General features: G+C 44.1%; 2 protein-coding genes across 3 annotated transcripts in view; one reads left to right on the top strand and one right to left on the bottom strand.

Moving 5' to 3' along the window:
* The window catches only part of TMEM167A (transmembrane protein 167A), a 30,214-nt gene extending 19,081 nt beyond the window's left edge, over positions 1-11,133 (bottom strand). Inside the window, exon 1 of the mRNA XM_088457913.1 lies at positions 11,026-11,133. Coding sequence (XP_088314039.1) covers positions 11,026-11,028 — 3 coding nt within the window. The 5' untranslated portion in view covers positions 11,029-11,133. The remainder of the gene's footprint in view (positions 1-11,025) is intronic.
* A 294-nt stretch (positions 11,134-11,427) lies between these two features.
* The window catches only part of XRCC4 (X-ray repair cross complementing 4), a 389,606-nt gene continuing 374,285 nt past the window's right edge, over positions 11,428-26,748 (top strand). Inside the window, exon 1 of one of the 2 annotated variants that reach the window (XM_088457922.1) lies at positions 11,428-11,529. In XM_088457922.1, coding sequence (XP_088314048.1) covers positions 11,429-11,529 — 101 coding nt within the window. In that variant the 5' untranslated portion in view covers position 11,428. Of the gene's footprint in view, positions 11,539-26,748 lie in introns of both variants that reach the window. The other variant, XM_088457921.1, reaches the window with a different exon arrangement.

The following is a 26,748-nucleotide window of genomic DNA, read 5'->3' as shown; positions in this document are numbered from 1 at the left end:
ACTTTAAACGGGTTTACCTGTTTTACCCAGCTACATCCGGGTTTATTGGGCGCAACATGTAGAAAAGGCATGGGCGCCCAAAAACACTTGAAGATCACCATTTATGTGTAATATAACAGTATCCAGTCCAGCCAGCAAGATGACATTAACCTCCTCAGAAATGAATGGGAATCATTTAATGTTTCATCGGAAGTTCGATGTTTAACACTTGTTTACACAAATAAAGAATGCCGCATAGCTGGGGAAAGATAACGCAGCACATACATTGTATAGTATTGTCAGAAAACATTGGAATTTCTAATTTGTGTCTGCTTCACATGCTACAAGCCACTTGTGTGCTTATAATGGCATTATCCAGCTATTAACTGTAATGTGATTTCATTTGGGTACTGGGATCATTAGCAGTACTCACATTGAAACCATGCCTCCAGTCGTATCCCAGCCGCTTATGACCCAGGTACATGAGCCAGAAACATGTAAATGCGACCAATGCAAAAAATTGCGTCTGACTCTGAATAAGGCCCATTGACTTTCCATTAACTAGACTGCTGTAGTTACTTGGATGGGACACCAGGACAGCTTTGTTCTCTTACTTTGGAGATGCCAATAGCTGGATAGCTATGCTCTCCTGCATCAGAAATGCCGCCAATGCTCTCCTGTGTCATATCAGCCAACAGCTAGCACTAGCAATTCCTGGTGGCAAACATGCCTGATTAAATTAAGTGGCACCACATTATCCAGTCTACGCACTGCGGCACTACTGACGGAAAAAGCCATACCGGAGCATTCTGAAACAAAGGACCAATACTATAAATCCAGGTGGTATTATTTATTTTCCAATGAAAAACAACCAATTTTGCTGACACTTAAGAAAAATTAAGTTGTTTATCAAAAGATTTCAAACTGCCCATATTTAAAATTGAACATTTCTGGGCAGAGTGCACAAAAGAAAAAGAAAATTCATCAATCAACGCCAGCCTTAACACAAAGTGAGCACAAAATAACTGACCTAGGGTGAGCTCACAGCCCTTATATTGACATCTGGCAAATATTTCACTTTTTGCAATTTCTGCCCCCTCATCCTTCCGTTGCTTCCTGCTTTCGTGAGATCTCAAATACCAATAAAACGTAAACATGCATGCAAGTAATAAAACTTAATGTTAAGTTATTGTCCATTTGCTGAAAAGCACGTTGCCATCATACAAGTTATGCCTTAGCAGGCCTCCTCTGAAATTACCCTTATCCAAAGGAGATAAACAGACTTAGCTTCTCCAGTAGTAATAAATCCACATTGATGTCAGTAAGATTTATACCTTACAGGTTGGGGGTTCTTCACTTTGCTTCTGATCACAAGGAAGATAAGCAGGCATTACTATGAGGAGTTATACATGACTAATCCATCTAGGTTACCCTGTACTGTTTGTTAACATACTACATCTTAACCAGCCTCTAACCTGCTACCCCACAATCTCCTCACAGGTATGTTCTGACTTCAACCTTGTTCATTGTAGCTTTGTTAATGTTGGAACATAAAATGAAGGACTTAATAGTCTCTCAGGAGCCAATACTGTAATATCAGATACTTCACACTTTACTGCTATCAATCACTTCAGCAACTTATGTCAAAATGAATCACAATCTTCCCTGTAACCCACTTCTCAAACTTGGATATTTATTTTCTATCAATATTTTAATCTCGAGTGCCATATAGGTTAATGAAGCACAAACCCCTATTCCACCCGGTGTCTATTTCTCCTCCAGCTACACAACCCCCAAACATTGGTCCTATCCATATTACTAGCGCTACCATTTACTTATCTACAATCAGAATACTACTAACCCCATTTCCACCCCTATCTATTACAAATGTAGCCCTATACTCACTCGTTCCCTCTGGAACATCTGATCTATCTTAGGCAAGTTAAACTTCATTTATGACTTGTTTATGTCCCGATCTTTCTAATTCATGTAACCTTACTATCAGCTTCATACACAACCTCTGCTGCAGCACTTTGCTGTTGAGGTCTGCAACTCATGCAATGTCCTAGACTTGGTGACAAATTCTTGCCCCGCTCATTTACCATTTCCATACTCCTCCATGCCTTTCCCTCCTTTGAAGCCCACGCACTCGACTATTTCAGACTCTCCCATTCATAGCTGCAATCATTAGGAGATCCCTTGTTCTACCTACCAATTATTTTATCACACTGTATTTTTTCTTTAACATACTGTATCCTCTCCTCCGACATATTTATCCTCATCCGTATTTATTTTAATGCTACCCTTGATGGAACCATCTATAACACATCTTTCCTTGATGGAACCATCTTTAATGCTTTGCACCTTTAGCACCAAACATGGACTGTCACAAAGCACCAATACCCACACTCAGATACAAGTCATTTTCAAGACTTGGGAGCATGACTGACAAACAGAGCCATCTCACTGATTGAGCATAACCTACTTACCATTAATATATCTGGTTTATCTAAACAACACATCCGCCTAAACCTGCCCTCCTATGGACATCCATAAAATAAATCCTCATCTCCTCCTCTTCATTCTGTAACAGGGGCTGGCTGGCAACTTTTAGCCTGGGGGGCAAATGCATGCAGGTGGCCCTGGCAGAGGAGTAGCGTGTAGCCAGGGTGCCCGAAAGAACGTGCGTGCTACGGCGCCCCCCCCCCTCAGGAGAGGACACCCTTATGCAGGCCTCAAGTAGTGCCCCCAGTAGTTATCCCCCCTATGCAGTGCCCCTTGTGCCCCCAGTAGTAAGCCCCTTATATAGTGCCCCCAGTAGTGGTAACCCTTATGCAGTGCCCCTTAAATAGTGGCCCCAGTTGTAGTCTTGCCCCTATGCAGTACTCCCACTATTGCCCTTTATATAGAGCCCCCAGCAGTGGTCCCTCGATGCAGTGCCCCCAGTGGTAATCCCCTCCCCCTATGTAGTGCCCCTAGTAGTAGTCCACTCCCCCCTATGCAATGCCCCTAGTTGTAGTCCCCCCCTTGTAGTGCCCCCAGTAGTAGTAGTCCCCCCCCTTTGTAGTGCCCCCAGTATTATTAGTCCCCCCCTTGTAGTGCCCCCAGTAGTAGTATTCCCCCCCCTTGTAGTGCCCCCAGTAGTATTATTCCCCCTCCTTGTAGTGCCACCAGTAGTAGTAGTCCCCCCCCCCTTGTAGCGCCCCCAGTAGTAGTAGTCCCCCCCTTTGTAGTGCCCCCAGTAGTGGTCTCCTCCTTATAGTGCCAGACCCCCCGCAGTAGACACACATAATATATAAAAAAAAAAAACACTTACCGGACACCCGCTCCTGGTCCCGCCGCCGAGATCAGCTCCTCCGTCCGCCGCTTTGCATTATGGGAGTGACGCGTCATGGGAGTGATGCATCACTCCCATTACCCACTGCGGGAGCCGGAAGATGTCCGGCTCTGGCAGTGGGAGCAGCAGCCGATGAGAGTCTGTCAGACTCTCATTGGCTGCTGATCACAACAAACACACAGCTGTCGGAGCCGGCGGCTGTGTGTTTGTCACTTGTGTAGCGCTGACCGAACTCTGTCCAGTCAGCGCTACATACGCGGTGCAGTCTGTGTCACAGTGACACAGACTGCCTGCAGCCCGCATGACGCTGCGGCCCGGGGGGCACATGGCACCCTGTCCCCCGGCCCAGCCCGCCACTGTTCTGTAATCACTAACATCCTCTCGCAAAACCAAATTGTTTCCCAAAACAACAGAATCTAATCTGGATAAAGTTGCTGCTGCTAAACTGTGCTGCACCCAACTACATCCAACTAGTTGGCTGGTTTGGAGTAATAATCTTTAGATGTGTGGCCAGCTTAAGACCAATACAGGAACTGTCCGAGTTGGCATACACCTATATGTTTCCTAAATAAATAAGTTTGATTATTGATAGACCACTATACTGAGGGTAATTGAATCTGGCCACATGTCTTGTAATAAAGCCATCAAATTCTGAAATCTGTTTGGGAATTCGCCAACAGTACCCTTATATTTACTTGCTATGCCCGCAGATACACAGTTAGTAAAGTGGCTTATATTGGAAAGAATACACCTTCCTATCATGGGGTGATACGCATTCACGGAAAAGGCTAATCCTTCCAGATCAATGTACTCCTCCTTCTTACATGCATGGAGCAGCATTCTGCACTGCGCGGATCAATCCCTTCCCCCTCCCATTACGTGCATCCTTCTGATAGGAGCACGTAGACTATGTGCCGGCTGATTGCAGCTCGCATGTCAGTCTAGCATCCACAGCCGGTGTCTAAGTGACCACAGCACAATGTCTCAGAAGGAGAAATGCCCTTACAGAATTTTTCACATCACACCCAATCCTAATTTGGGGTAAAAAGTATTGGAAAATGGGATTAAAGTAGTGGGACAGGTATATGAGTATGGATGGGACAAGTGTTTAAACATTGCAGCTGCAAGTGACAGGTGTATTTAAAAAAACAAAAACGTCCTATAATGACACAAAAAACATACTTACACCTATTTTAATGTACCCCTAATTTAACTACAGCATTTATTTTGGTCAAATTATATTGCTATAATTTATTTCACTGTTAGAGAAAACTGCATATTACCATTAGCCATTTGACACAATTTAAGAACCCCAAACCCTTGGATTATGGCCACTAACATAGTTCTATACCATTACCACTAACATACTTCTATACCATTACCAGCTTGTACCCAAAAACAGGTAAACTACCTTTTGGGTACAAGCTGATTTCCCCATTTTCACTTGTACTCATCACCTGTGATCCATGCAAGAATTATTGCTCAAATTGGTTATCTCCGGTTTTGCAATAGGATGGCACTATAAACGGGAACGTGTAAATATGCGATAAGCGTCAAATACGGGTAAATAGTCTGAAAAGTTTTCTCCAGAAAAAAATTATCGTTATCACAGCTAATCGGATACCCCCCTTAATGTCTGAAAAATTAAACCAACTGACAAATTACAAACAAAATTTTTAAAAAATAAATCTTTTTCATACTTGAGAAAGAATAATTTTGTCAGAAAACAGAGAAATCATGGTGCCTGGATGCATCAATCGAAATATACAATCTTCAGATAAGTGTCACCTGCAGCAATCAACAAAGGGGATTGCTGGTACTCTATAGAAGAGGCCAGAAAATATTTGTGTTGTTGAAGTGCTATGCCGGGTATACACTAAACGATATGTCGTCCGATTCGCATATCGGGCACATCAGCTAGTGTACACCTGCTATGTCGCTGACGATGGACGCTCCCGTGCATCGTCAGTGACATTGCCCATCGGTCCTGACTATGCATTGCCCATCGGTCCTGAATGCATAGTCAGCCGAATGCAGCATGGCCCCTGCTGTTGCTCCTGGCATCAAGTGTGCTCCCCACTGGGAGCCGCCGCACGAGACATCAGCTGGGTACACATCAGTAAGTGTGTACCCAGCTTTAGGCTTCCCTAGAGTTTGCAACAAGTTGCCTAAACTTGCTATAATATAGACCTCATTCCACAGCTTTCAGAGCTTACCACAGCTGTCCGCAAGCCGTTAACCTATAGCTTCGGGCACTCCACCCGGAATCTATCGTACATTAGCCGCAGGCCTTACCACGTGAGAAAACGGGCTGCTAATAGAAATAGCTCTGGGCGTTAAAGCTGGATCTATAGCCGTGCGGTAAGTCTCGTGGATATTAGAATTTCCCCATGTGACATTTATATGAACTACATTTTGGGGATGAAAATAAGTGCACTGATCAGGAAGCTGTGTATATCTAAACAATGAATTTATTATGCGATGCACAACAATAAATCAATAAATTACATAAACAAATTTTAAGAAAAAAACCTGAAAATATATATAAAAGCTGGCTAACACACATGCATCCAAAGGCAATATGTTGTTTAGGTTTTAAACCTGTGGCCACATGATATCAAATTCTTTAGCATGCTATTTATTCATCAAAAAACTTTAAGCAAAGGATGTAGCAATTAGTAAAAAAATAGAATAAAAATAATAAAAAGTCTTTTGTTAAACAAATCCAGAGAGTAGGTCATGCAAGATAGCAGCAATTGTTAGCAGCAAAACAGAATGCTGGGTGAATATGTACTTTAGCATTACAAACAGATGGGATCCTGGTTGGTGTGAATAAAACTTTTCTAATCAAGCCCAGTAGTCTGGTTACTTATCAATCCAACAACATGCATAGTAGCAGCAAAGCAGTATTGTGGGTGAGTATGCACACATCACAAGCAAATCCTGGTTAGTATGTTATAAGCAGGCCACAAAAGTCTAAAGGGTGCGATTCAGACCCGGACGCTAAGAAGCGTTCGCTCGTAGCTGCAGATGTTTTGCAATGTGCGCATGCATTGCATGAACTAGTCTGAGCGGCCCAGGAAGCGTACGCTCACCCAGCTGAATGAGTCAACCTCAAGCGAATGCATCCGATGGTACACGATGTACCGATGGTTGCATACACTTGCTGGGGATGACATGTGCAATTGGGCATCTTAAGACAGGCTGGTGGGTGTCTGCACACACAAAGCGATCGCACACCAAGACATAGTGGGTGTGCTTATGCCTTGCCTTGTGTTCGCCTGCCATGCCGTCACTTGGACGAATTTGCATATGCTGGGACCGAGCGAACGCATCTAGTGAACGGGTCTGAATCGAGCCATGAGTCTTTATCGATCCAACTGTGTTGTTATACAATTGTTCAGCAGAAACATGTGAGAGAGCAAAAAGCAGCACAGCATGGGGTGATCTTTAGCGTTACTGGAGACGCTAACATCAGTGCACATTTGGCAGCCGGAATCGCGGTCACGGAAGTGGAAGGCGAGAGACACTGCAGTCCTTCTGGTCAGCCGGGGAAATGTTCCGGAGTGGATACAAGCATATTTTAGTAGCGTGGTTAGCTCACAAAGAAAGGAGCATCGATGCCACATACCACCGACAAGGTAACCCACTCCAGCGATAGAAGGATCAAAGTAAGCGGTGGCTTACCATGGTTTATGCTTATATTGAAAAGTGCATAATTAGAGGGATATCCCAAAAACTAACAATGACCGCCGTTTTACGCTACTAACATTACCGCTGTGCTATAACTATGCTGTAACCGTTGAACATTTGTATAACAACACAGTTGCAAAATGTTAAAGTCATGTTAAAAACTAAATATATTTTCAAAATCAGCCCCTTTATAAGTATCTCTTTGTTGCAAGTGAATGGGTTTATTTTGAATGTGATTGAAATGTTATTTTAATCGTGACTCCTAGGGAGGAATTCAATAGCTTGTACGTGCCTGATCTTCCGTCTAAAGTGAAGGGAGATCGGAAAGCGATATTAAATTGTTTTGCGCCCATGACTTTTCGCGTATGTTGCGCCCAAATAGACCAGGTTTAGCCGTGTAAAGAGAGGAACAATTTAATAGCTGCCGCCGGGTGCACAATACTGCTGCGAAAACAATTGACAATACTAAGTACACACTACAGATCGTGCTGTCCCCACTGACAATCGCATGGTCCCCGCTGACCGCACGATATGCCGGCTCCAACTTCCACCATCTGAATGGGATCGTACATCGCATCCCAGATCAAATGAACCTGCGGGAAGATCTGGAGATGCGATTTACGATCCCACAGGAGCGAGCAGCACGATATCAGGTACGATATCGTGCCCATACACGGCACGATATAGCACCTATATCGTGCCGTGTATGGCCACCTTAAGGAAAACTTAAGCATAAAAATAAATACAAATTTACATAGTTCCCTTCTCAACCTAAAACGACACATTACTTAGTCTGTGTTACGATTGCTGTATACCGGCATTTTTCAACCACTGTGCCGTGGCACACTAGTATGCTGCGAGCGGTTGTCAAGTGTGCAGCGAGGTCAGTGCCGTGAGACCTGACTTTACTTGTACTGCTGGCCCGGGCAGTGCTGGGCTCTTCTGGGAGGCTCAGGCACGCCCAAGGCAGTGACCTGTGGCCTGTCTGCACACTGTTCCCATCACTAAGTGCGACTGAGCAACCCCAGCCAATGAGGGACAGGACAGGGACATCAGTGAGCCTTCTCAGCTGGTTATTTTATTTTTTTCTGTGGGGGCCAATGTGATTTTTTTTTTTTGTTTTTTTTCTGTGGGGACCAGCCAATGAGATTGTTTTTTTCTGTGGGGGCCAATGTGTGTGTTTGTTTTCTGTGGGGACCATTTTGTTTTATATTTTTTTTCTGTGGGGTCATTGTTGTGTTTTATTTTTTATCTGTGGGGGGCCAATATCTGTTCTTTTTCCTGTGGGGGACCAATTTGTGAGTGTTTTTTCCCTTGGGGGCAAATGTGTGTATTTTTTTCTCACGAGGGACTGATGGTGTGCCTTAGAAATTTTAAAATCTTGTTCGGTGTGCTGAGAGTCGAAAAAGTTTGAAAATCACTGCTGTATACACTACGATGCCTGATAGGTTTATGAGTCTACTTCCTAAATCTCCAACCTTATCTCCTTACACACTCCCTCCTGCCCTCTCTGGTCGGCCAATGACCGTCACCTTTCCTCCCCTCTGGTTACCACATCTCACTCCAGAATTCAAGATTTCCCTCGAACTGCCCCCCCACCATTGGAACGAACACTCCCTTGTTCTGTCAGACTACCCCCCAAGCCTGCACTGCTTCAAGCGAGCGCTGAAAAGCCACCTCTTCATAAAAGCATATCCGTCCACCACTTAGCCATGTAGTCTACCTCACCCTCTTGCACCCTCCAATTCTCTCTTCCTGCTTTCTGCCTTTAGCTCTCTTGCACTGGCTCACTCCTTAAGTCTTCTGTTTGTCTCCCCCTTCCCTTTAGACTGTAAGCTCCATGAGCAGGGCCTTCCTCCCTCCCCTCCTTTGGTAGTGGATAGATCCCTTTCCGTAGATGTACCTTGACATAATCAGTTATTGCCCTAAGTCATTACTTACTATCTACGTGGACATAGAGGAGGAATATAAACCTGAAGCATGGTGAGTGAAGCGAGCCTGCGAGGGGCCAAACTCCTTTTTTTGATGGCCTTTATGGGCATGGAACCGCACGTCTGCCCTCATTCCATGACACTTCCAGGTACATCTAGCGAAGTGGATCTATACATGGGATGAAGTTGGTATCCCGGCGTGCGGGATGCCGACAGTCTACATACTGGTGCCGAAATCCCGACAGCATCAGTATCCCGGCACCAATATCCCAACCGCCGGCATCAGTATCCCAACCGCCAGCATCCCAAAGGTAAGTTGGGGGAGGGTTAGATTTAGGGTGCGGGAGGTTAGGATAGGGGTTATTGTTAGTGCTAGCATACTTACCTATGGGTGTCAGGATGCAGCTGTCGGTATTCTGACCAGCGGCATCGCGACCGCCGGCAATCCATACCCAACCCCTATACACTAGCATAGTGTTCACTCTAGGTCTGGCGCCGGACCTAGAGAAAGGGCACTTCTGCGCGCGCCCGAAAAGGGGGGCTGGCCAGTGAAAAGGGGGCGTGTCTTTATGACGTGTCCTCTTTTCGTCACTCTTGGGGGCGTGCCCAGAACTTATGGACATGCCATGCAGCCCCCTACCGGTGCGATCACTGTGAATGGATGCTGCGTCCGGCATCCATTCCCTGGTGGTGACTCGTGCACCGCCGTTTTCCCCACCCACGGGACTCTGCGGCCCGCGGGAGGGGAGAGAACTCACAGGATGTTTCAGCGGGGCGCCGTGCCGGAGGGCAGGGTGCTTTCTGCCCTTTAGAAATAGGGCAGGGTGCGGCGCCCTGCTGAAACAGCCTAGCGGGAACGCTACTAACATGCCAAGTTAGTAGGGTGTGACCATTAGAACAACAGGATGCTCATCAGCACAACAAAGCTGCCTTGTAATCATGTGTTCTTTACTTTATTCTCACTGAACTCTACTCAAAAAATATATATATACATTTCGGTGATGTTACCTTTTAGCAGCTTCCCAACAGCAGACCTTTGCCCTATTTAATTAAGAACCTCATAATCATTACGGTTGGCAGGGAGGCAGCTCTTCCCCCTCCAAACATGCTGACATCATGGGGTTGACTGCTATACATGCATGTCTCAATTTAGGTTCTCCCCGCAATAAGCATGCCAGCTACCATTAGGAGACTATTACAAGCAACCTGACAATGATTAGGTGCAAAAGTGACTTGGCACAATAAAATATATATTTAATAATATATATATTTTAATTAAATTGCAAAAAGGTTAATATAAACCCTAATCTCAATCATAAGAGTGTAACACTGAACTATGTATATAAATGCCATAGACTCTAATGGGGTAATTCAATTAATGCTCCCTCGCGCCTGCGACTCCCATCTAAAGTGACAGGAGCTATTCAATTGCTGTGCCACTGGGCGTGAGTGCCGCGGGTACCAATTATTTCTGCGTGCATCCTGTTGTTGTAGCGAGCAGAAATACACCAATAGTCTGGCTCTTGGGTGCTCAAGCTCGTCTCAACCAGTACTTTGTATAGGTGCTTTTGTCAGCACCATGAGCGATAAGTAGTGGTTCCCAACAGCAGAAACATTTGAATATCGCCTGTCGTGTGCCCATTACTTACAAGTGCCCAATAAACAATTGGAGGTCCCCCTTTGAGGGAAATTCAGTTCAACACAATGTGCTGCCTGATCATTAATGTGATAAGAAACTTTTCCAAAGCAAATACTGAAATATGAGAAAGCACAGTAAAATTATTTCTACATTATATGTAAATGCTGCAGCAACAATGAAATGTGCACCTAGCCCTTCTGCTGAGGCACAAAATAACACATCTTAATGCCAACACAAATATTTGATGTAAGTGTAGCCTATAAAATAATGATAGAGCCACCTTAAGCAGAACAGATGTACTAGATAAATACCTCTGCTGTATTTAAGAGAACTGAATGCGCTCCATTGCTGATTATTGCACAGAATAACCTGATATAAACTACAGTCGTCAGGCGATATTCATATACAGAACTGCCAAAACGAAGGCACAACAACTACCAACTTACCATGGTGATCCCCTTCCAGCCACATCACACTTCCAAGAATGTCGCTGCCGTGACGTCACCTCCGCTTCTTCTCACTGGAGAATGAAAAGATCACCACCTCATCGGCCATTTTCCCGTAGTCCCGTTTGTAAGGGACGCATCTGCAATTGGCCCATAGAAAATGGACACTGTAGCTGACGCCTTAAACCAGAGCTGTCAAACTCGGACCATTCAGCTGCAGTTGAACTACACATCCCAGCATGCACTGCCAGAGTTTTGCTATTAGGGCATGCTAAAACTGTGGCAGAGCATGCTGGGATATGTAGTCCCACAGCAGCTGGAGGGCCCGAGTTTGATACCGCTTTCTTAAACTCTACAATTTCACTCAATTTCCCTAATCTGCTCTCAGTTGCTATGCGCTGTGATGTCACATATTAAATGGGATTTCCGATTTGTCAGAAGACGGTGGGACGGTTTCACCACTCAGTTGCCCTCCTCGGTACCCGGAAGTGGCACGTTGCGCCGGTCAGTGAGGTAGGGGGATGTGTTATCATAAATACAGTGTAATACAGGAGCCGGCATCACAGCTGTCATTGTGCAGTGGTGGCTGCACGGCAAGGACAATCTGAGGCTCTGCTGGTGTCATAGGTGCTGGCACCTGTAGTTTCACATCAGAGAGTCATAGGCACAGCTAAACAAGCAGACCCTGATCTGCCACTACTGCACACTTTGACTTACACATTGTATAATTATTTGTTACTGCAGTTCCCTGGCTGATACTTGTTGTTGAAATAATAGTCCTGTTCATCCTTTACTTTTGAAAAAGCATTTCAGGGAGATTGTGAAAGCAGCACCTAAGAGTATAGTGCATGTACTGCTCCGCATGAGAGGAGCCTCAGAAAATGGATTTATATGGAACTAAATTAGACCCGAGGCTGTTACATAGTTTGGCACATATAAATCTTATTATCTGATGTCTCTTTTCATATTCCAAGTGATATAACAGCCAGATAATGGGGGGAATTCAATTCAACGCGATGTTGAATAGCTGAGGGAGGGAGCTCCCGCAGCCATTCAATACACCGCTCTGTTTGGGCGCGCTAAGGATTTCTTCTCGCACCCTCCTGGGGATCCCGCCCGGCACTTTGGTCAGAGAGTGCTGGTTAACGCGCCTTAACACCATTGTTAAGGCGCGATAACTGGGAATTCTCTGACCACACAGCGCACTGAATTGAAACGCTCCGAGAGAGTCTGCTCTTTGACCCGTGAATATGATAAATTGAGATGTTTTACCATACTGTAGCTATGTCTGTGCATTAAAAATATACTGCACTATACTTCTATTCTCTAGTATCTAAAATTACCCTCTTAAACTCTATCCCTTCCGCCAGGCTCATGCAATTAATCACTCTTCCTCATGTAACCATCAGTGGGCTGGAGAGTGGTAGCCATTTTCTTGTAGAACAATCCTCCCCATATTTCCTTCATGTTAGACAGAGAGTGATGACACCGTCTCTGTGTTGTACCAAGCCAGCCCTGCCTAGGAATGGACATCGGAATCCCGTCATCAAATGGTGGGACAGGCTTCTGCCATCGAATGTTCCGATGTGATGGTAACTAACCATCGCATCAAAAGCAGAGCAGCGTGGGCGGAGTCGGACAGTCTCTCTGTTACTAAGTGGGCAGGGAGGAGATATAGCAGGACCTCACGTCATGAGTGATGAAGAGTCAGGACAACAACGAAACATTGAAACGCCGCCTGTGAATAGTAAAAACGTTAACATCGCAAGGAAAACATTGATGGTCCGTAACTATCTACCATCAATTTCATCCCTAGCCCAGACTCGGGGCTTGTTAGACTTTTCAAGGATTCAGGTAAATTTGCAGTATTTTAGGGAGTCTTCCTGATATTTCGGAAGAGTTGCCAAATATGCTCTAGCTCTCAATTAATTCAACACGTTTGTTCTATTAGGAAACAAATGGGGAATATCTGAGGTGTTCATGATCACACTGGGGTTATGGAATAATAACATCAATACTTTAACAGTAATACTGTGGTGATTTAAAATGAATGGACAATATTTCATGGAACCTGTAGTCATCATTTCTTCACAGTTTTAAAAATGAATTAAACTAAAGCTTGTTTTCAGGGGTAAATGAGCAAAACAGACCCCAAGGGTCAGTAAAGGCAAAACATTAATTGGTGAGAGTGGCATACAGTTGAAGAAAATACTGCTTTAATGTATTGTTTTAATTTAGAAAATCATGATTAGTCATTGAGAGTATAACAACAATCAATTGTCAATAAACCTGGATCTCTTTTGTGGGTGGTTTGTAGGGCCAGACAGCACACATCCCCATCTCGGTTATGGCTTCCAGGAGGTGGGAGGGGGGTATAGGCCATATTTATGAGGGGCTGTGGCTATGTGCCGACTGTGAATTTAGCAATGAACTGCAAAAATTAGAGGGGGTACGGGTACGTGGCTTCTCGCCACGTTGCTAGATGAAAAGGTATGCAAATAAAATACAGAATACTTGGCTGTCCTGTCCTGGTGCATATATCTATTGCTGCTATCCCAGAGGTCCCTGAGCGTGCCTTATAAACGATCATTATAATCAAGAATAACCACCAATATAGTTGGCAGCAAAGACCTCCTCTTTTTAGCAACATGAATGTCCACAATGATTACTCATTGTATATTATCAATCAGTGCAAAATAGATGTGAGTGACATCCTGCGCTGCCCGCACCTGAAGAGATCCCACGCTGCCCTCATCCAGAGACATTTCTGCAACCAGACACATCCGGCCTAGCCTGGAGACATCCAGCACCACCCGTGCCTAGATGGGTCTGGCGATGGCGTCCTTGGCTCCTAGTATCAGCCTTGTGATTGCTGGGGCCTGATGAATATCGAGATTATGATGTCTGTCATAACCACAGGTTACCGAGATACTGTTCCGGCTCTTGAGTTTCAGGAGCTCTCCTATTGGTCGCTCCGGCGGTACAGTATAAGCTTCCGTTCTTATTTGTCTTTCCTACACTTTCCATGCTCCCACGAGTTGCAGTTGGAAGGGAGCATGGTGTTCCTCGTGGCTTAGCTTTACCACAGCGGCCGTAGTATGCAGCTCTTTCTGCCTCTCAGTCGGCACTCCAATGCATCTTCCTCAGTGGTCGGTCCTTTGGTCTCTGGGCCCGTACTTCCGTCCGATTCTGACCCGCCTCGTTTTGCCAGAGTAGTTCTTGACACCTGTCCTAGAAGCTAATACCAGCTAAATGTGCTTCGGCGGCAGTCCCCACGCTGTGTGTGTTAACTTTACTATGGAAAGTCTAATGATTGTATATTAATAGATACTTGTAATGTATAATGGACCAAACATAAGTTAATTGTTCTATACATACGAGGGTCCTTATAAGCATGATGTGTGTGCATGTGTCTGCTCAGTGAATTCAGTACAATGTATGTGGAGATGGGAGCAATGCTGCTTGAAAACAGGCTTCAATGAGTTGAATCAGCTTAGATTAATATATCATGAATCATCTTATATTAATATATAACGAAGGAAAGTAATATATGTATTTAATGAACACCAGTGCTGCAATATTTTGCTGATAAACTCTCTCATATTCTAATGTGAAAAACAAGCGCATAGCTGCAGTGTGAGAGCGTATAGCCCACTTTACTGCATGTTAACTAACCGCTAGGTGTTCCTAATGAGATCAACTAATAATGGGCAAATGTATATATATCCTGTGAATAAGGACACCCAGTAATGACATACATAAAAGAACTACAATACATGTATATTATATACAATATATATCAGTGCAAAATTATTATACCACAGGTAGAAAAAGACCTTTACTCTCGTGTCTGATACTAGGCGTAAGTGAGAGTTTTTAGAAGTGATGTTGCCCATAGCAGCCAATCAGATTCTAACTATTATTTTCTAGAAGGTGCTAGTTAAATGTTAAGTAGAATATTATTGGTTGCTATGGGCAACATCACTTCTAAATTTACCCCTCGCTGTACATGAATATATAGCTGTCCTGTGAGAGAAGACAGAAATTTATATTGCATCACGGAGAGTGTACTCACCTAATGTATACATAAGGTTGCATGATGATAATACAAGTGCAGTGCTCTGTAATATGGAATGAGTTTGCACTCTGATATTATAATCTGTTAGTGAATAAACATATAACTGTTGTGTGATACAGGATAGAGTGCCGTGATATATCAATAACCCCTTTTCTTATAAAGGGCATAAGGCAATAAATAGACATGAAAGAAATATATGCTGAACTCATATGTCTGAGCAGACAGACATCCTGCTCATTGCATTCAGTTTGGATACAAATGTTGCAAATATAAATATTATTGTAACATTGTGAAGAGTTCAATGTTTCACTTTTCCGACTGGTCTAGGAATCTAACACTCCACAAGAATGTGTAATGGTACGTACACACTGTACGATTAAAATGCACGATATGAATGTTCATATCGTGCATTTTTTGGTGCCTCCAACCCACCACCAATCTGCGATACGCGGGCACTTATGGACAAAAGATATCGTCTATCGACCGTGCATGCAGGCCAACCTGGTCAACATCGACCAGGTTACTATAGGGACCCGCGCCGTCGTTGGTGGTGTGCTGGATGATCGATATTGATCATCCAGCACACTCGGGAGATCGTTCAGCAATACCGTTATCGCTGACGGTCATCCCGTGTGTATGCACCATGAGGGTCAGAGAGAATTAGATATCCTGTATATATTATAAATAATACAGAATATAAATTATATTCGAGAATAAAGGGAATAAATTGTGGATCATCTTGACTGGGGAATGATGAAACTAGACTAAAACACAAAATACTGAATAAGTGGAATTCACTATGCAAGGGAAAGGGATCTGTACCTTTCAGTTATAATCAGTGGATAGTAGTAATTATCAGATTCCCTATTCCAAAGAATGAAATATAAACTCTGCCTAGAAGACCAGCATCCCTGAGTCGCCTCTTCACTGTAGACGTTGACATTGGCGTTTTGCGGGTACCATTTAATGAAGCTGCCAGTTGAGGACTTGTGAGGCGTCTATTTCTCAAACTAGAGACTCTAATGTACTTGTCTTCTTGCACAGTTGTGCATCAGGGCCTCCCACTTCTCTTTCTACTCTGGTTAGAGCCTGTTTGTGCTGTTATCTGAAGGGAGTAGTACACACCGTTGTAGGAAATGTTCAGTTTCTTGGCAAGTTCTCGAATGGAATAGCTTTCATTTCTAAGAACAAGAATAGACTGTCGAGTTTCACATGAAAGTTCTCTTTTTCTGGCCATTTGGAGAGTATAAACGAACCCACAAATGTGATGCTCCAGATACTCAACTAGCTCAAAGCAAGGCCAGTTTCATAGCTTCTCTAACGCGCAAACCCATTTTCAGCTAACATAATAGCAGAAGGGCTTTCAAGGGTTTTATAATCATCCATTGGTCTTCTAACGCGCTTAGCAAACACAATGTACCACTAGAACACTGGAGTGATGGTTGCTGGAAATGGGCCTCTATAGACCTATGTAGATATTCCTTTAAATAACAGACGTTTGCAGCTAGTATAATCATTTACCACATTAACAATGTATAGAGTATATTTCTGATTAATGTTATCTTCATTGAAATAAACAGTGCCTTTCTTTAAAAAATAAGGACATTTCTAAGTGACCCCAAACTTTAGAACGGTAGTGTGTCTGTGTGTGTGTGTGTGTATGTGTATATATATATATATATATATATATATATATATATATATATAATATTATAATTTTTTTTTACTCCGGAATAAAGGTTATGTTTTAAATTTGATTTAGTGCGCTAAAGATATAGACAACTCTGTTCTGTCAGTTGTACCCTGCTGCATGCCTAGTAGCCCACTTCTGTCAGAATTTGTTACCTAGTTAGAGGCTTCTTCCAGCTATCATGAGTCCTCTTTTCTGCAAATTGTTGCAGTTTGGTCCTACGGCCCTCTTCCTGGAGATACAGGTCTCAGACCTGTCAGTTCTACTCCAGCGAACTGCTTCTGCTCCTACCAGTGACTTGGGTGTTTATTTAAGGGCATCCTCTAGGTGCAGCCACCATTTGTTCTTACCAGGTGGCTCCATAGAACCTTTCCTGAGTTCTTTGGTCTCCCTGAGGTGGCTTCCTTAGGAGTCCTTGATTGCGGTGCACATTGCTCAGTCATTGGTTTTCCTGGATAGCTTTTTCCTACTTGCCATCGTTTGGTGTGGTGGGTGTCTGTTTGGAGCACCTTGGCTTGTCACTCCCCCTCTCTGATCTTACACGTGGATCAGACGGTTCTGCGATCTCGCTTGGGTTCCTGCCCAGGGTTGTGTCTCGGTTCCTCTCCTTCCTGGTATTGTGGTTCTGGCTTTCCGCGTTCCAGATTCTTCGGCGGAGGACCCCTCTAGGGATAGGAGCTCTCCAGTATTTTTTTTTTTCAGTGGACAGAGGCGGAGATCGGTTTCTCTATGGTCCGGTAGGATTTTTACAAATGGGGCTGGTCAGTTTCTGAACAAATGATCCTGCTGGCCCCACTCTGTGGCAGAACTCCTGTCCCTGTTGTGGTGACTGCTCTTCACACAAGGTCAGTGGACCTTCTTGGGTGGCTCAGCGTGACTTTTCTGCGGTACAGCTGCCACATGGTTCTCTGCCCACACTTTATTTGTTTCTATGCAGGGTTTATTTCCTCTGATGCCGGTACTTGGCGCACCTTTCTCTGCCTTTGTTCTGGGTGTGTGCAAGTCTTCCGTCTCCCTCTTCTTCTCCCTGCTCCTGCCATTAACTTGCTAACTTAAACTGGCTGGGCTGGGGGTGGGGTATAGTGGAGAGGGAGCCTGGGGGCTGCTGGGAAGAAAGTGAGTAACTGTTTGGTGCCCAGACTCTTCTCTCCAGGCTATAGGAGTTGAAGAAAAGTATTAAGATCATAAATCCTCCTGTCTAAATCTTGTGCTGGGACCAACCTTCCCTCTACCTCTAATACTTCAAATCTTGTCTGTACCCCAGGATATTTTTTGTGTGTGTTTTCTTATTTTTTTTTTCCCCCCTAAACTTGGCCAGAGACAAATCTGCATTCCTTTCTTGTATAGGGACATTGGATAATGACAGAGAAGGTGACAGTGCAGCTCTGGCTGTAGTAATGGCACATATTATTACTCTGTATAAGCTGGACTAATTATTATTGGCTAATGTACTGGAGAGAGTGCTGTCATTAATATCCTGTTATTTGCAGAATATGCAAAGGTCCAATCAACAACTTGTCAGCACAATGACACCACAGCCGACCACAAAATCCACTTTGTTTAGGACATTAGGAGTGCTTGTGATGCACCGAGGCCAATATAACCAAAGTTGTCTGCACTCAAGACCACTCACACCAATAATTCCATTAAAAGTACACTTAAGGTTTTAGTAAAGTATAGTGGACAGTAAGCTGATGTGCCTTAGACCCATGATAACTCAAAATATGCCAGCAATGGTATTCATTTCCTACTTTCAAGATTTTCCAACCATTTTATAGAAAAAGGATAAAAACAATTTTGGATCAAACCTTATTCACTTTTAATTCCTGTCCTAATGTATTAATCCATATGGTTCTTAATATGGATGGTGCCCTTTTGAATACTATTGTTATTCACAAAAAATAAAGCATTCCTACCTGCAGGTACTCAAGTCCTGAACCCAAACTAGAGTAGAACATGTTTAAATCCTAGTATCCTATTTATCTTTGGTGAACAACAAGAATTTTAATGCGCAACAGAATATGCTGATGCTAAATAAGTAAATGCTAATAAATAATAATACAAAATTACATTGAGCTAATGTTCAAAATATATATAAAAATATTACGTGTTTGAGATTGTGAAAAACAATAACACTTTGTTAAAAACAATAAAACACATATAAACAATATGCTTTAGAACGTATTAAACACTTGAATCATCTAGCATATGCTAGATACATAAATATTATTGTGTTCCCAGGCTGGTTCTTGGACCTGTACTATTAAACTAAGATGCTCTCTGGAGGGGACTTGGTTTGATGAAGTTTCTACGCAGGAAAGAGTATAAAACTGTAGATACTTATTTATTAGTGCGTGTAGAAGGATGGCTGAAAGCTGGTGACAGCACGAAAGCTGCTCGGTGCTGCTAGGAAGCCGTAAGGTGAATGGTGGTAGCACGGGAGCTACTTGGTGCGGCTGGGATGCAGTAAGGTGAATGGTGGTATCACGGGAGCTACTTGGTGCGGCTGGGAAGCCGTAAGGTGAATGGTGGTAGCATGGGGGCTATTTGATGCGGCTGGGAAGCCGTAAGGTGAATGGCGGTAGCACAGGAGCTACTTGGTGCGGCTGGGAAGCCATAAGGTGAATGGTGGTAGCATGGGAGCAACTTGGTGTGGCTGGGAAGCCGTAAGATGAATGGTGGTAGCACGGGAGCAACTTGGTGTGGCTGGGAAGCCGTAAGATGAATGGTGGCAGAATGCACTGCTTGGAGAGGCTGTAAAGCCATTTGGAGAATGGTGGCAGTACGGACTGCTTGGAGCGGCTGGGAAGCCGTTTGGAGAAGTATTTACTGGATGGTAGCAAACACTCATGGAGCTCAGTGAAGAGGCTCACTTAGTTATACTAAGGGATTTGTTGCACTGGCAATTTGTGAGTGCAACAGGGAATACTTTTATAGGATCCACAGGACTCTGATTGGCTGAGAAAGAAAGAGAAACGTCCTCATTGGTAGTAGTGGAGTCACATGGGCAAAACCAAGATGGCCGCGCCCATGGACCGGAGGGCAGCATTTCCAGCATGTGAGCAGTCAGCAGGAGCCGGCGTGGAAGTGAGAGGACAGCAGGACCCGTCAGAGAGGACAGCAGCGGTACCTGCACCAGAGGGAGAAGACACTGCTGCACTTCGTGGGAGCCGGGAGACAGCACCCGCAAAGGTAAGTGACGGGGTCTGATCCTGGGGTCTCTGTTGCGGGCTGTGACATAGAGCATCTTATATATAGAATTCACTGGCCTGTTTGTCTGTCTGGTTATGCATTTAGACGCTCCTGCACTGATTGGGATGAAACCAACGTGAGGTCACACCTCCCATTGGTGTATGCTGGGCAGAACCTTGACCCGGGGAACCTGTTCCGGGCCTTTCACTGGATGGATTTGGTTGAAAACTTCATAGAGGGGTGTCAGTTAGTCTAGGATGCTTAATTTAATAACTTGAAGATTAGGTCCCAGTCAGACCCCCATTGGTGTACGCTGGGCAGAACTTTGGGAATGCTGGGTACTTCAGCTAGCAGTTTTATATGGATGAAACTATAATATGTGTATATATATATACAGTATATATGTGTATATGTATATATATATATATATATATTAGCGTTTATTCTAGCACCCTGCACTTGTCACAATTCATGCACTTCCTCTTTCCTGCCTGGGGTGTCGCTCTCTGGTGCTTCTAGCAAACTCAGCTGATGCAACAAACTGCTGATATATAGACCAGAGTGTGCTAGAAGCGCCAGAGCAGAGACGACACCCCAGACAGAAAAGAGGAACTGCATGGGTTGCGACAGGTTCAGGGTGCTAGAATGAACAATCTTATCTATCCACATGGAATTGTATTGCTCCTAATTCTTTATAAAAAGGGAACTGATTTGTATTGTATTATCACTAATATAAATGTCTTTCAATATTGCAACAAGATGAAAAAGATTATTTGTGCAAATACTAAAGGGATAATCAATTCCCCAATAGTGGTAATCTCTATAATGCCTTCAAGCTAATAATGCAGTGGCTCTGGTATTAAATAGCAGTCTTGATTTTAAATACTAGAGGACATCTTGGTCTCATTAGAGAGCCATAATGCAATGTATAATGTCCAGCGCCAAGGGTTTTAAATTAATATTTGTCATTGGTGGCAGTTGGCCTCCCAAAAGTATAATTTCGTATCCTCGCATTTAACAGTAATGAGTATTTATTTTTCTGAGCTGTTTATCAGATTATTCATGCTGGGTCTAGTGCTCAGATAATCAGCTGTCCCGGTGAATGCTAAAGCCTGTACTTCCGCTGCTGATCACAGTGACAAAAGTTTAAATTTGCCTTGTTCTGTCACGGCAATGTTCATGTGCGCATTTGTGCATAAATGGGGGAATTCAATTGTTTTTTTCACACCCGATCTCCTGCCTAAAGTGACAGGAGATCAAGGGGGCGATAATTGTTTTTGGCAGTCACTTCTTACCAGGCATGTCATGCGCGAAAGCACCCAGTTTAGACGCATAAAGCAGCTTAAAATCTGTGCAAAGTCCTTGTTAGCGCAACCAAACTTCAGTTTATGTGCCCCAAAACATGGCTTTTTGCTGATTTAGGCTTGCCACATCAGTAGGATGCGAAAAAATATACTTGGAAATGTATTAAGTGTTGGAGTGAGATAAAGTGGAAATAGATAAAGTACCAACCTATCAGCTAACTGCATTCTTACAGGCTGTGCTAGATAAATGGAAGTTAGAAGCTAATTGGTTGCTATGGGCAACTTCTCCACTATTTCTCTCCAAGATTCATAAATCTCTCCTTGATGTCAAACCCGATAAATGTTTGACATGTGTTGGTTGACAGGCAGTTGTGAATGTGTTCCCTATTGTGAGCATAAAAAATAGTTTCATTAGTGTCAAATGCTAGTGGGTATGAGGTTATGACAGTGGTTCCCAAACTGTGTGCCGCGATACCCTGGGGTGCCTCGGGACACTTGCAAGGGTGCCTCAGGTTGGTGGTCTAGCACTAAATCAAATTATTTATGGTCAATGTAATGTAAATATGTGGACAAACTGAAGCACAAACCTGTCCTCCACCACATAACTGAAGGATGACCGGTAAGCACAATTTACTTCACTTTACTACTTCACTACATTTTTTCTGAATTTCTCAATAACAAACCTTTGGCTTAGGTGTGCCGTGAAAACAATTCCGATGCACTAGGGTGCCACGGTTCAAAAAAGTTTGGGAACTTTTATGAGAACCTATGAGCTTCATTCCCATGCCTTTTTAATGCTGTAACTAACATGCTACGCTCTCTGGCCCTGATTCAGAGCTGGCCGCTCTGACAGAGCGCTCGCTCTGAATCAGGGCCGTCCCTGCTCCTTTTTGGAGCGGCCTCCTGGCCGCTTGCATAGCTGTGGGTGACCACCCACAGCTATAGCGAGCAGCCAAAATGATGGTCGCGATGGTGAAGACCATCGGGCTTGTGACGAGACCCTCCGGTAGGGTCTCGCTGCCACAAGCCCAGGAGTGCTTTTGATTCTATCAGAGCCAAAAGCACTCCCACTGACATCACTAGTGATGTCAGTGGGGCCGGACCCAGACGGTAGGCGTTCCCATGGGAACGCCTCCGTCTGGGCAGCCACGCCCCTGGCACGCCCACCAAAGGGGGCGTGCTGTCAACCCTTTATCGACAGCACGCCCCCTTTGGTACGAGACCCATAACGACGGCTTGGCCGTCGTTATTCGGGTCTCGCGCATGCGCACAACGGAGCCGCCTCCGTAGCGCGCATGTGCACTTGGGCACCATCGACCCATTTGCGAGCGCTCAGCGCTCACGAGCGGGTCAGAATCAGGCCCTCTGTTTGACCGAAGTGGGCTGCTTACTGTGTGTGTGCGCTGAGAAACACGTTATTTGCTGCCATTGCATGGATACAAGTATGATTTTTAATGGTTTATGATGCCTTTTCATATTTGATTAAGTTGTATTTAATGCTTAATGTCCTTTTAAGAACGTATTTTCAACTTTGCCACCTACTGTACAAAATGTGAAGAAAGATCCCAGGATGTAAGGGTATACTGATTCATGCATTCTGTTCTCATATCTAATGTTCTGAAAGAACCAGATGAATCAATGTGTATGATGATAGTGGGGTCAGATTAAGGCCCTCATTCAGAGCCGGACGCTCTGAGCAGAGCGCTCGCTCTGAATGAGGGTTGTCCTCCATAAAAATGGAGCGTCCTCCTGGACGCTCGTATAGCTGTGGGTCACCACCCACAGCACATACGAGCGTGCAGGATGATGGTCGCGATGGTCTTGACCATCGCGACCATCGCCAGTGCGACCAGAAGCCTGTGGTCGGGTTTTTCGACCACAAGCCCTGGAGTGATTTTGGCTCTATCAGAGCCAAAATCACTCCCACTGACATCACTAGTGATGTCAGTGGGGCCGGCTTCTGACGGTAGGCGTTCCCTTGGGAACGCCTCCATCTGGGAGGCACGCCCCCGGCACGCCCACCAAAGGGGGCGTGCTGTCAATCAACATCGACAGCACGCCCCCTTTGATCAGACACAACGAGCGAAGGAAAGTCCTTCGCTCGTCGCGTCTGGCGCATGCGCACGACGGAGCTCCCTCCGTCATGCGCAGTGCACACCATCGACCCACTTGCGAGCGGACAGCCGCTTGCGAGTGGGTCTGAATGAGGCCCTAAGTTTATTGTTGATAAAATACTCTTGGAATTATGCATTGCATGTCTTTCACAAGTGAGTGAGCAATATGTCGATGTCTGTACTTCTATGTCATGCTGATTAGGATGTCCAGATGACAACTTTGAATGAATGAGTTCCTTTGGTTTGTTCACCTACTTTAAAAGATTTATTAAAAAAACAAACATTTTCATCAGTAGTGCATGTTGGCTGCATAAATGGAGACTAAAGGTGGGTACATACCTATCAGAAATATCTGCAGATTGAGTGATCTGCAGATATATTTGTAGATCAGGAGTGGGGAACCTTTTATCTGACGAGGGCCATTTTGAAATATATAACATTATTCGCAGGCCACACCCCCTCCACATGATGTCACACGGGAGCGGGGCCAGAGATTACAGCAATACCCGGAGCATCCTGAGGATGCTCCGGGGAGCTGTAAGGTCAGTGGTGTGACTGTGTGAAGCGTCCTAAGGATGCTCCAGGCAGCACTGCTGCATAGATTCTGGCTGCAGGGTGCCATTCTAGGCACCCGCTAGCCAAATGAGGCTAGCAAAAAAAGCTCGAGGGCCAGACCAAATGATTCCGAGGGCCTGAGGTTCCCCATCCCTGCTGTAGATGATGGTCTGAATGACCATCATCTTCCAGGGAGCCGTGGGTCCCGCTGGCTGGGGGGCGGAGCCGCTCTCCTCCCCGTGGCTGCATGTGTACGGCAGACCGCCCTTACACACTTGCCGATGGTCAGATATATCTGTCCATCGGCTATGCAGCACAGCCAACGTGATATGTCTGTGAACGATGTCGTTCACAGACATATCGCTGGTACACACTGGCTGATAGGCACCAGATATATTGGTCGATCAATTGATCGGGCAATATATCTGTCAGTGTGTACCCTGCTTTACATAGTTATTAATTTAAAAAGTACATAATTGAACAATTTTTGTTTTGTTGTATTACACAAACTTCTATGAACTCCACCCATACTTTTTAAGGCAGACTTGTGACTTGAGTCATTTAAAAAAATAAAAAAAACTTCCTAATCCACTAAAAGAATAAAATTATTTTGAGGTTTCTAAATAATTTTATTTTGCATCAGCTAGTTTACTAAAGTGGCGGGTTGGTTTAGGTTATCAGGCAGTGTCTTATACTGTGACACACTCCTGTATGCAGATTTTTTTGCATATTGCAGGATACACAATGATTTCTGATTTAAGTTCTAGATAAGGTTTCAACCATGAACCATGAGTAGCTTTGAAGAGGAAGCAGCATTCAAAGACGTTTTGGGTAATCACGTTTCCCAAAGTTATGCGTGCAATGACTGTGCAGCTGTAAAATATCTTCTAGTTGTAAGATGGTTAACAGCTGTTTAAGGATGTTTAGCATGCCCTTGAGAACACCACTGTAAGTGTGTCTTAAATGTTCTGCCACACAAACAAACTATAAAACCTCTTTGCAGGTTAACAACATTGTGATAACAGACTGGAGCTCATTTTCAGGCCATAGGTTATTAGATGGAGGAAATATGCGGCACACCATCTGTTATACAGAAATTCTTCATCTCTGCTTGCTCAACCTTGGGGGAACTTCAATAACCGCGTTAAACTCTGTTTGCAGTGCCTGTCAATGGCCAGATTAGCATATTCACCCTCCATGATTGCCTGAATTCCCTCTGGCTTTCACACAAATATTGTATTCCATGTGTTTAGTTTTATTTCGTAGAACTGAATTGATATTCTAGTAGTCGCTCTTTTAAAAGCATATTTATTTACTACTTGAGAATATCCTTCTCCTTAAATTATATCTCTGTCAGAAACTATAAATTAATTTGTAGGTGGATTTAATAAGAGAAATAATAATACCGGAGTTATCCTCCCCTTGGATCTGATGAGATGGACCTTCCTTCAAAAAGACAGCGAGTGCCCCTCACCTGTTAACTTCTCAATTGAGAGAGGGGCAAAGTTAAATGGAAAGTGTTTGCGCAACATAAGTCTCGTGATTGACGGATATCCGTGCAAGTTATACTTAGCTGGCAATAAGAGTATTTGTATGTAGTACTGGTAATGGAGTGTTAACCATGTATTATATAACAGGTATAGAGGGTTTCTCTGTGCAATGATGATCTGTTCACAATAATAACCTAGGAATACAATTATATATTATTTAGAGAGGGCAAGATGTCTTGGGTACGTTGTGGCTGTATGCTACGAGTAATAATAGTAGTGACTTGCTGGCTATGATGATGGTGGAAAACAGTTAACTAGAAAATCAGCGCTCAGAATCCTAAATGAGAGTACTGAGGGCCTGATTCAGAGCCGGACTCTATTTGCGCTCACTCGTTCAGAAAAAGGGGCCGGTCTATTGACGCCTCTATGTCTGAGCGAGCGAACGAAACATGCGCTCGCTATTTTGTAAAGACGCCCCCTGGCCGCTCGCATCCTACGTCATCTCTGCTATTTATTTGATTAATCGAGTACATCGAAAGGCGTCTGAACTGCTCGCAGTGCTTGTGGTAGGATTTTCCTACCGCAATCATGCGAACAGTTCAGGCTAAGAAACAACCAAGTGACGTGGTCGATGACGCTGCTTTGTTAATTATGCACACCCTTAAAACGCCCGTTTTGACCATTTGGCACGCCTGCGTTCGGATCTCCACTCCCCGTTTTTAAGCACCTTCCCCTGTTACCACCCACAAACGCCTCATCCTGTCACTCAAATTAGCAGGCACTCGCTATTTTGCGAGCGCTCGATTTCCGACCGCACTGACTGGTTGGCGCATGCGCATTACGACCCATACGCCTGCGCAGATGAGCGAACAAGCGGCCGCTTACGAGCGGCTCTGAATCAGGCCCTGAGAGAGCAGCCTAAATTAAGTGTATGCAGCCATTACCAGTCTAATTAAATCAATCTCTTAAATGTGATGTGGAAATTTAAAATGCACGTTTAATATCTGTATGAAATCAAGTAAAATTGAAAGAACAATGATGTGCTCAAATCGCATTAACAACAAATTAGCCCAAATCTACCCAGTACACTCAAATTGTCACCTTAAGAAAGTTCAAATCCTCAAGTAATCCAATATTAACTTAGCTTATAAATTTGTGGCTTAATAATTTATTAATCAAAATCTCACTGTTTGAATCTTTCTATTAGCCTCTCATGAAATGTACAGTGGATAGATTTGTTTCCTTGTCTGGAAGTATACTATCTGTGAGGCTCTCACTTCCACTATTCCTTGGTAAGAAC

This window comes from Taudactylus pleione, unplaced genomic scaffold, assembly GCF_031769625.1.
Source record: "Taudactylus pleione unplaced genomic scaffold, aTauple2 ptg000792l, whole genome shotgun sequence".
In the NCBI taxonomy this organism is placed as follows: Eukaryota; Metazoa; Chordata; class Amphibia; order Anura; family Myobatrachidae; genus Taudactylus; species Taudactylus pleione.
The sequence above is the reverse complement of the archived record's forward strand: the minus strand, read 5'-3'. Positions and strand labels throughout refer to the sequence as shown.